General features: G+C 33.0%; 1 protein-coding gene across 1 annotated transcript; it reads left to right on the top strand.

Moving 5' to 3' along the window:
* Positions 1-2,650: 2,650 nt before the first annotated feature.
* On the top strand, positions 2,651-10,752 carry LOC107015512 (ADP-ribosylation factor-like protein 8b). The gene is made up of 6 exons (XM_015215823.2): positions 2,651-2,904; positions 9,235-9,316; positions 9,423-9,455; positions 9,555-9,676; positions 10,053-10,214; positions 10,424-10,752. Exons 1-6 carry the CDS (start codon positions 2,867-2,869, stop codon positions 10,539-10,541), a joined length of 555 nt encoding a protein of 184 aa, XP_015071309.1. The 5' UTR covers positions 2,651-2,866; the 3' UTR covers positions 10,542-10,752.
* The last annotated feature ends 388 nt before the right edge of the window (positions 10,753-11,140 follow it).

Genomic DNA, 11,140 nt, shown 5'->3' with positions numbered 1-11,140 from the left:
ACAAACACAAAATTCTATTTGTATGCTATAACAAAGTTTACATACTTGCGCTCCATAGCAAACATAAATATGTATATACATATACAAAGAAACCAATCGTATAATTCACTATACATGTACAAAAGAAGGCAGTTATATACAAATCAATTGTATAATTTGTGTGAGTAAAACAAGAAAGAGAGGAAGACAAAAAAAAAATTGCGCAGTGAAATATTTGTATTGTATAATCATAAGTGTATATGATGAAGATATATGTATTTGCAAGTGTATGTACAATTTTCTCTCGCTTTATACAAACAGAAACACAATTTATACATTTCGTTTCTGTTTGTTTAAGCGATAAATGTGAGAGTAGAGAGCAAGATCTGGGAAAGGGGAGAGAGGGGAACGAAAATATATGTATATATACGATTTTTTCTCACTTTATACAAACAAAAACACATTTTATACACTTGTGTTTGTATAAAAGTGAGAGGGAGCGAGCGAGAGAGGGAGAGTGGCAAGCGAGAGTTTGAGGAAGAGAGGTGACTGACAAACAGTTTGATATAGAGTATAACTAAATCAAAGTGTGGTTATAACATTTGATTTGATTTATTAGTTGGTCATTATATATAATTTTCCCAACCTATTTTATAAATAATTTTCTACTCTTTTTCGGCCTACGTGACACTATCAGTCAAATAACTTGAAAAAATTGTCAAGACGCGCTGAGCCCAAAAAATAGTGCCACATAAATTGAAAAGGGATAAAAAATTATTTATGAAATATATTCAACGATAATAAAACCTTATATATTATAAATATGTCTCTAAAATTTCGAATATAAATTGAGGATACTTATATATTTTCCCTAAAATAAATAAACCCAAGCAATGTTGGGAATTTTTCTATTTAAGGGACCAATGAGAATATTGGAACAAATGTCCAACTAAAAACAGACCATAGTGGGACACTCCAATTATTGGAGTATTTCTTTTTATTTTTCACCAATAATTGAGGCTAATTCACCTATTCGATGATTAAATACTTTGCAGTAATATTAAATTATTATATTAAAACAAAATGATTAATATTATGATATATTTATTTAATAGAATATTTCTAAAAATATTTAATGTTATTGAATATCGTATCAATATATTAATTGTATACAAATATATAAATTAGCTTTAATATAAAACTAGCATCGTATATAATTCATTTTGGATCTAATATTGTCTTCCAAGCACCATCTACTGATCACATCATTTTTTGTAGGGATGTGCATCGGTCGGTTTGGTTTTATATATTATCAGTTTGGTTTATTAATTTTTAATTTTTAAATATGATAATCCAATAACAAATCAATAAGATACTCTGTATCGGTTTTCAATTTATTGGTTTTTGATCGTTATCAGTTCGGTTTTCGATTTATGCAATAAGAAAATGTCCGTAAAATATTATATGACTTCTCACTTCTCTAGATTCTTTGATATAGTGAGGACAAGAAAAATGATGAAAAATTGCATAAATAAGAAAAAATATAGTTCGAAGGCGATAATTAAATGTTACCGCCAAAACCTAGTATGAAATTGTTTATATGTTAATTAAATTACGGACCTTTACAAACTTGCAAATGCTACAACCTACAATTACAAACTAAAATCAAAATCAAATGAAATAGTCCAACAAGACTAAAACTAAAACTAAAATAACTACAATTGTGAACCCTTACTAAATTAAGTCTTTAGGTTTTGAGTAAACTGTAAAGAAAAGTAAAACGACCTAGTGGGAGAAGTGGGTACAGTACTAATAATTTGATATAGTTATAGTGTTTAGTTATATATTAAATTATTAATATTCAATAATTAGGAAATGTAAAATAGTAAATTATTACCGTCTTATTGAGTTTGGTTTACCCAATAACCCAATAGTAAAAATCGATATCGAACCAATAACCGAATAACTTTTTTTTATAAACCCATTAAAAACCTAATAACCCAACAACCCAATAACAATAACCCAATAATATTTTTTCGATTCGATTTTTGTACGTCCCTAATTTTTTTTTTTTTTAAATATGATTATACAGTACGATTGCCCTTCATTTTGGATAATGTTGTTTAGACTTCAAAATTTTGAATGATTAAAATATTTTTTTTTGTAATCGATTAAATGAAGGAAATTATTTGAACCTTTAAGGTGTTAAGTCTAACATAACTGAGACTTATTTTCAAAGGTCAAAAGTTATAATTTTTTAATAATATAATATAAATATAAGTAAAATAAATTATGGTTAAATATCAAAATTAAACTTAAAAATTAATTTGACATGATATTATTTTAATATTTTCAAAAATTGAAACTGTAATTTTCTATTATCTTATCTTACTATGTCCGCTTTAATTAGAAGTGTCAGAATTGAGTCTGAGATATAATTTTTTTTATTGTAACCGCTATTTTTGAATAAATTTTACAGTGCATAGTTCGTATTTATTTAAGGCTCGGACACAGAAAATATCTTACCAATGTGCCGCACCTAAATTCACCAATAGAGTCCAATTAGCCAATAGCCCCTTGTATTATCCGACACTATCCCAATGGCTATTCAGTAAATGCATATAATTCGAACGGCAAATCCGTCATTTTTTCTTTTCATCTTCTATAATAAATAATCATGTGATTCCATTGGTTTTGTACGATTCTCATACTTTTCGCAAATGCGATAAATAGCTGCGACGCAACGAAATTTCTCAAAAAGGTTCAAATTTGAACCGAACACAAACACATTTTTTCATTTGTGAGTGAGAGCGAGAGAGATTTACATACATATATACAAAAATCTGCGACAAACTCACATTTTACAGATCTCTCGCTCTCGTTAGCTATGGGTCTTTGGGATGCTTTGCTCAATTGGCTTCGAAGGTATATTTTTCCGATCTAATTCACTTTTTTTTTCCAATTGTACTATGTTAATCTCGATTAGATTGGGATTCAACATTATTAATTGATGTGATGTGATGTGATGTAAACACTTTAGCACTTAACGATGTGGCCTAGCTAGGATGGATTGAAAATTATAAGGTGTTAGGTTTAAATTCTAGCGGGATCAAAAAGAATTTAGGCTGTTTCTTTGTTTGGTATTTGTATTGGTAGGAGGTAGTAGGTTTCAGGTGGAATTTGCGAGGTGTGTGCAAACGGACTGTGACACCATGGTGTTAAAATGAAAAACCTTTGCAGGTATCAGGTGGAGTTAGTGAGGTACTTGTTTATTTCCATTTGTTTTGGGAATGTAAATGAGATGATATATATTAACTCAACGAGATTACATTTAAAGTTTATTGACTCTCTTGAGACGTCAATATTTAAACATGTGTTCGCTATGGTAGCTTAAGCTATAATTTATTGACCTTTCTGGGATGTAAATAGTCAAACATGTGTTCTTTTGAAGGCTAGAAGCATCCTTCGGTAATTGAGGATGGTCAAACCAATGGAGTTTTCCCTGGGGAGCAGATAAAGAAAACGTATATGAAAGAACCATAAAACGAAACTCTTTTTATGGTCTTTATGTGCACACAATTCAATAACAAACAACAAATCGAAATAATAGATTCATCTCAGACGGCAAACCATTCCACTCATTGTTTAAGATTGATCACACTTAAAAGAGACCTCATTTGGTATCTATGTTCAGAATTATGAGGTATTAGGTACAAATTTTAGTGGAGGCGAACAAATTAGGTCATTTCTTTGTTTGGTGTCTGTGCTGGCAGGAGGACGTACCCTGTGGAATTAGTATGGTGTTAGCAAATCAGCTCTTATACCATGGTATCTCTAGGGTTAATTTTTATCATTATGCAAAAAATCTTTCGAAGAAATTCTTTCGCGTTTTGGATTTTTGTGAGTTGAATATCAATTTATGAATTGTTGGTACTTGTATTTTCCCATTTGTTTCGGAAATGTAAATGAGAGGATATATGTAACTCAACGCACATTAATAGTTTAATTGATTCTAATGTGACCTAAATAATTTAACATGTGTTCTTTCCTAAGTTGCTCGGACTCTTCACTGTCGGTATCGCACCCATATCGGCACGACATGGGTGTGGGTGTGAGATCCGTACCTGCTCTGGTCAATCAGTTTTGGGTACTTTGACCAGATTTGAGGGAGAAATTCTAGATAGTTTAATTATTTTTGTAGTCAAAACAAAAACCAAGGTGAAGTTGAAGAAAATGAAATCACTTGTATATATGAATTTCTGTTTTCACTCCCTTTCCTTTTATCTCCTTCTAGGAGTCTTCTCAATCTTCCCATAGTATCTCATAATTTAGGTTTTATAACTCTATTTTTAGATATTTTAATTATTTTTAGCCAAATCCTCGCACCTGTATCCATACATGGATCCGTATCATAAAATTAGATCATAGAAGTTTCGACCTCTAGATCCGCACCCGTATTGAACACCCGCACCCGAGTTTGAGCAACTTAGGTTCTCTATTAGCTTAAGCTTTTACGTGAGATTGATCAGTTTTAAAGAGACTCATTTGCTATCTATGTTCAGAATTATGAGGTATTAGGTGCAAATTTTAGCGGAGGCGAACAAATTAGGTCAATTCTTTGTTTGGTATCTGTGCTGGTAGGAGGACGTACCCTCTGGAATTAGTATGGTGTTTGCAAATCAGCTCTTATACCATGGTATCTCCAGGGTTAATTTTTATCATTATGAAAAAAATCTTTCGAAGGAATTCTTTCGCGTTTTGGATTTTTGTGAGTTGAATGTTAATTTATGAATTGTTGGTACTTGTATTTTCCCTATTTGTTTCGGAAATGTAAATGAGATGATACATGTAACTCAACACACATTAATAGTTTATTGATTTTTCTGTGACCTAAATAATTAAACGTGTGTTCTCTCATAAGTTGCTCGGACTCTTCACTTTCGGTGCTGCACCCATATTGGCATGACATGATTGTGAGATCCGTACCCTATCTGGTCAATCGATTTTGGATACTTTGACCAGATTCGAGGGAGAAAATCTAGATAGATTTAATGGTTTCTGTAATCAAAACAAAAATTAAGTTGAAGTTGAAGAAAATGGAATAACTTGTGTATATAACTTTCTATGGTCACTCCCTTTATTTTTTTCCCTTCTAGGAATGTTCTCCTGATCTATAATTTCTCCTCAATCTTCCACATAATATCTCATAATTTAGGTTTTACAACTCTATTTTTAGATATTTGAATTATTTTTAGCCGAGTCCCCGCACGTGTATCCATACATGGATCTGTATCTTAAAATTTAGATCAAAGAAGATCCAACCTCTAGATCCGCACCCGTATCGAACACTAACACCCGAGTCTGCAACTTAGGTTCTCTCTATCATCTTAAGTTTTTACATGAGATTGATCACCCTTAAAAGACTCATTTGGTATCTATGTTGAGAATTATGAGGTCTTAGATTCAAATTTTAGCGGAGGCAAAAAAGTTAATTCCATAGGTACCTAATTCCATAGGTACCACTGGTACCTATGGAATTAGTAAGGTGCTCGCAGATTGGCCCTTATACCATGGTATCTCTAGTGTTAATTTTTATCATTATGAACAAATCCTTTGAAGGAATTCTTACGCGTTTTGTATTTTTATGAGTTGAATATCGATTTATGATTTGTTGGTACTTGTATTTTCCCATTTGTTTCGGGAATGTAATGAGATGATATATGTAACTCAACGCAATTACATAATAGTTTATTGACTCTATTGAGACCTAAATAATAAAATGTGTGTTCTCTTTATCAGCTTAAGCTTTTAGGTGAGATCAATCACACTTGTAGAGAATTCTGAGGAGTTAGTTTCAAATTTTAGCGGAGGCAAAATAATTAGGGGATTTCCTTATTTGGTACCTGTGGGTTGTGAAATTAGTAAGGTGCTCATGCCCCCAAGGCCTAGTTCTAGTGGCAAAAGGTAGAGGGTTTGTGGTTTAGGTCACATGTTCAAGTCCCACACCATGCAAAGCGAAGCCTGATATTTAAGTGGAGAAGGGTAAATGGGTTGGCCCATTATCCATCGAGTTTAGAAGGTTGTGATTGGTCCAAAGGGCGGGTCACAGACGGATTTCTCGGTTATCAAAATAAATTAATTAGTAAAGTGATAATAAATTGGCTCTTATACTATGATGTATCTAGTGTTAATTTTTATCATTATGAAAAAATTCTTTCGAAGGAATCCTTTCACGTTTTGGAATTTTTGAGTTGAATATTGATTTATGATATGGTGTCACTTGTATAGTTGTATTTTCCCATTTTGTTTCAGGAATGTAAATGAGATAATATCTATAATTTGCGGTTACCATTAATAGTTTATTGACTCTACTGAGACCAAAATAATTAGACGTTTGTTTTGTTTACCAGTTTAAACTTTTACATGAGATTGATCACACTTAAAGAGACTCATTTGGTACTATTGAGAATTATGAGATCGTTAGGTTCAAATTTTAGTGGAGGCAAAAACTTAGGGGATTTCCTTATTTGGTACCTTGGGAATTAGTAAGGTGCTCACAAATTGACCCTTATACTATGGTATCTCTAGTGTTAAATTTCTACATTATAAAAATTTCCTTTGAAGGAATTCGTCCGCGTTTTGGATTTTGTAAGTTGAATAATAATGTTATGATTTGCTGTTACTTGTGTTTTCCCATTGTTTTGGGAGTGTATATGAGATGATAGATGTAACTCAGCACGGATACCATTAGTAGTTTGTTGACTCTACTGAGATCTAAATAATTAAATGTGTGTTCACTCTACCAACTTAAGCTTTTAACGTGAGATTGACCAAACTTAAAGAAACTCATTTGGTACCTATGTTGAGTATTATGAGAACTTAGGCTTAGATTTTAGCGAAGGCAAAAAAAATAAAAATAGGGGGTTTCCTTATTTGGTACCTGTGGAATTAGTAAGGTGTTTGCAAATTGGCCCTTATACCATGGTATCTCTAGTTTTAATTTTTATCATTATAAGAAAATTCAGGAATGCTTTTGTGTTTTGAATTTTTGTGAGTTGAATAATGATTTATGATTTGCTGCTACTTGTATTTTCCCATTTGTTTTTGGAATGTAAATGAGATGATAGATGTAACTCAACGAGACTACCATTAATAGTTTGTTGACTCTACTGAGACTTACATAATTGAATGTGTGTTCTCTCTACCAACTTAAGCTTTTAATGTGAAATTGACCACACTTAAAAGAGACTACAAAATGTGAACGAAGCCTACCCAAGCAGTAATACATGGAGTTCTGATATGTGCATCAAGAAAGTTTGGGTTATGATCCCTGAGTTATTTTTTGGTGTCTTTGGATTGAAAGGAACCAAAGATGTTTTGTTGGGATCTCAACTCCAAGAAACTCTCTTAAAAGCTAGATGTTTTCTTATGTTGTTCAGTGGGGTTAATTTAACACTGAACAATTTCTTGTCTTTGTTAGCTCTCTAGTACTAGTTTGAAGATTGTAAAGGAGCTAACAACTTTTGCTTATGCTCTCTGTAAGCCCTTTTGTCTATTCTGTAATTCTGCTTCTGCTTGATGCTTTTAAATGAAATACCTTCTTAAAAAAAAAGAGACTAAGTTTTAGGTGGCAAGAGTGGCAGATTATGAATTTATCATGAAACTTGGATTACAATGGTGATCACGTGGCCTCATTTTTTAAAATTTTATTTTGCTGAGTTTAATGATCTTCAATCCATTGAGATAGAGCCAAGCCTGTGGAAAAGGAGACCAAGAGCAATATGCTTGGTTGACTTCCCTAGTGCACTTCATGGTGGCAAAACTAGGGAGGTTCAAGGGGGTCTGCTGAAAATGTAAACTGTATATAGAAGGTCGATATTATTTTGTATGTATACAATAACTGTTGAATCTTATTGGATTTTTCATGTCTTCACATTTTATATTATGAATTTCCTTAGTGACTTCGTTAGCTTTCTAGTACTAGTTTGAAGATTGCAAAGGAGCTAACAACTTCTGCTGATGCTCTCTGTGAGGCAGATTATGACTTTTATCATGAAACTTGGATTAAAATGGTGATCACATCGCCTCATTTTTTAATATTTTATTTTGCTGAGTTTAATGATATTCAATCCATTGAGATAGAGCCAAGCCTGTGGAAAAGGAAACCAAGAGCAACATTCTTGGTTGATTTCCCCGGTGCACTAAACGGTATCAAAACTAGGGGTGTGTGTGTGCAGGGGGGGGTTTGCTGAAAATGTTAACTATATATACAAGGTCGATATTATTTTGTATGTATACAATAAATGTTGAATCCTATTGGCTTTTTCATGTGTTCACATTTTATATTTTGAATCTCCTTAGTGAAAATCCTTGCTCCGCCATCAACTTCACTCATTATCTAGTCTCCTCCCTTACATGCAAAGAATAAAGAATATAGAAGAAGTGTCATTTAATTCTATTGACAAGAAAATTTTGATTTGTGGTTCAACTTCGTGGGATTTCACTGAGTATGTCGGGACAAAAGCAGACATGTACAGTAGTTGCAATATTCATTCCGATTTCTCATAGTGGACTATTGAGAATTTGTTAATTTGTTTCTTCTAATCAATCTTGGAACTTTTACGTCTTCCACACACCAAAGATTTTGCATAAGTTGCTAGTAGCATTTCTTCTGCCTAAGTTCTCGTCTTCTTGTAACTTTAGGCTTTCTTTACAAAATTCATGTGTCTTTTTGGAGGTTTATTTCTAGACAGATTGATTGCCTTGTCTCAAAGGCTTCTTCTCTTCACAAGAATCATAATTTATCTGTGTGTGATGAATGATCTTTAGTGTAACTGATCCCTATGATTGGACAACTATCCTAGTATTCCAAAGGACTAGATGATGAAAGGTGAAAATGTGAAATCAAATCTCTCCTTTGTACATTTTTGGCTGTTGAGGGTGTGATATGATATGTGCTTCCATCTTATGCCTGAACTTCCATTGGAGCTCATGAGGGTTTTTTCAGGAGATGAACGACTAATTATTGGCAGATCTATGATTATTTTATTCATCCAGTTTAGTAGTTTCATGCCATGTTGTGCAACTTGGACCTCTTGCTAATTGTTACTCATGCTTAGTGGCTTAAAATAGAACTGGAAGTTATTTGTATCTTTGTTTTTAAAGGGCTTATGACACACATTGAACTTTGACTGCTTTGGCTCCTCTTATGAAAAGATTCCTCATATCAGCTCATTAAGTTTGTTTTCCCTTCAGCCTCTTCTTTCAGCAGGAAATGGAGCTTTCTTTGATAGGACTGCAGAATGCAGGAAAAACATCACTTGTAAATGTGATTGCTGTAAGTAGATAATTCCTCTATGCTATTTTTTTCGTATCCTTTTGCTTCTATGTAGTCTGATTGTCTCTGATGACCTAATAATATTTGTTCAATCTGTCATTCTTAGACTGGTGGATACAGTGAAGATATGATACCGACAGTAAGTTTTCATCTTCCTAGCTCTTAGTCGTAAGCTAATTCCTGTTTTCACTACATCGTTTTGATCTGTGATAATAATACGAATCTATTGGATGCTCAGGTGGGATTTAACATGCGGAAAGTGACTAAAGGAAATGTGACTATAAAGTTGTGGGACCTTGGAGGTCAACCCAGATTCCGCAGTATGTGGGAAAGATACTGTCGTGCAGTTTCTGCAATAGTGTATGCTCCTTCTTCAGCTTACTTGATTACATTGTGCGGATGCTACTATTCCTTCCTCATTGTTTTTTGAGTGCTTCATCATTATGTTTAGTCATAATAATTTCAGAAGTGATGGAAGAGAGCACATAGTAGATCAGTGGTCTTCTTGTTGTTTGGTTGCATTTAGTTTTCACCAACCATGAGATATTAAAGAGTAGATGCTAGTTCAAATTACCTGATCTGGCTTTTGACTGACTCATTTCTAAAACACCTTAGGGGTGGTAGAATTCCTTTCTTTTAGCCGTTCTTTTTGTTCAAATCATAAAGGAGTTTTTACTAATGATCCTGGTAGCCAAGCCATAGTAGTATCTTGTTTTTGAGTTCTCTTTCCTTGCAGTTATGTTGTTGATGCTGCTGATCATGACAATGTTAGCATTTCAAGAAGTGAAATCCATGACCTGCTGAGCAAGCCATCATTGAATGGTATTCCATTGTTGGTATTGGGTAACAAGATTGACAAGCCTGGAGCCCTTTCCAAGCAAGCTTTGACAGATCAGATGTAAGCAGATAAAATTGAACTTCACTGCTGTCTCTTCTCTTCGTAGTTTGTGCTATGGTTGATTAGGGGAAGGGGATGGTGTTTACTTCTTTCATTTTGGCTAATTGGTCGAAAATTTGAGTGATAGGAAACAAATTCTCTTCCATTTCCTTCTTTCATGATGCCTAACTGCATTACATGTTTTGATTCATTTTCGAATGATTTTGCAGGGACTTGAAATCTATAACAGATAGGGAGGTATGTTGCTATATGATATCATGCAAAAATTCCACCAATATTGACTCAGTCATTGATTGGCTTGTTAAGCACTCAAAATCAAAGAGTTGAGCCCTTTCTCCAGATCTACAAGTTCCTTTTGTTGTTTTTTCCAGAGTTTTCTTGTATGTAAATTCTTTTCCCAATTGAAAGAATTGATACATATATTATCCCAGCCTGCAAATTGTGTACCAATGTGTTTTTTGGGGAAGGACAACTTCATTGACTTATTTGAAAAAAACTAATTTATTATAATTTCTCTGTTTGAGTTGTTTACACCAAATTATGACTTATATGAGTGTGTTTGGTACGATCCAAATCTTATTTTGCATTTTTTCCAACTCAACACTAATGAGCTTTTTTGTGTTTTAGTTGAGTTATATTTTTATACAAATTTTATGTGACTTTGAATAATTATGAAATCTTGGCTAAAGCTTAATTGACAATCCATAATGAGGCTACTTGTGAATTTTCCTCAGTTTGAATTTTTGATCAAGGAGAGTGTCATGCCTTGAAACTTTTAGAACGTTATTCTAGAGTTTTACAAGTTTGAATACTAAAATATTGTGTTGAAGTTTCAACTCGTACACTAATGGCCCATTTGGGTCTGTGATATGATGTTCCCATTTTTTGAAATCAGATTCGATTTTGTAGTTTTGTATGGAAATGCA

The sequence above is a fragment of the Solanum pennellii genome, chromosome 3 (assembly GCF_001406875.1).
Source record: "Solanum pennellii chromosome 3, SPENNV200".
NCBI lineage: Eukaryota > Viridiplantae > Streptophyta > Magnoliopsida > Solanales > Solanaceae > Solanum > Solanum pennellii.
The sequence above is the reverse complement of the archived record's forward strand: the minus strand, read 5'-3'. Positions and strand labels throughout refer to the sequence as shown.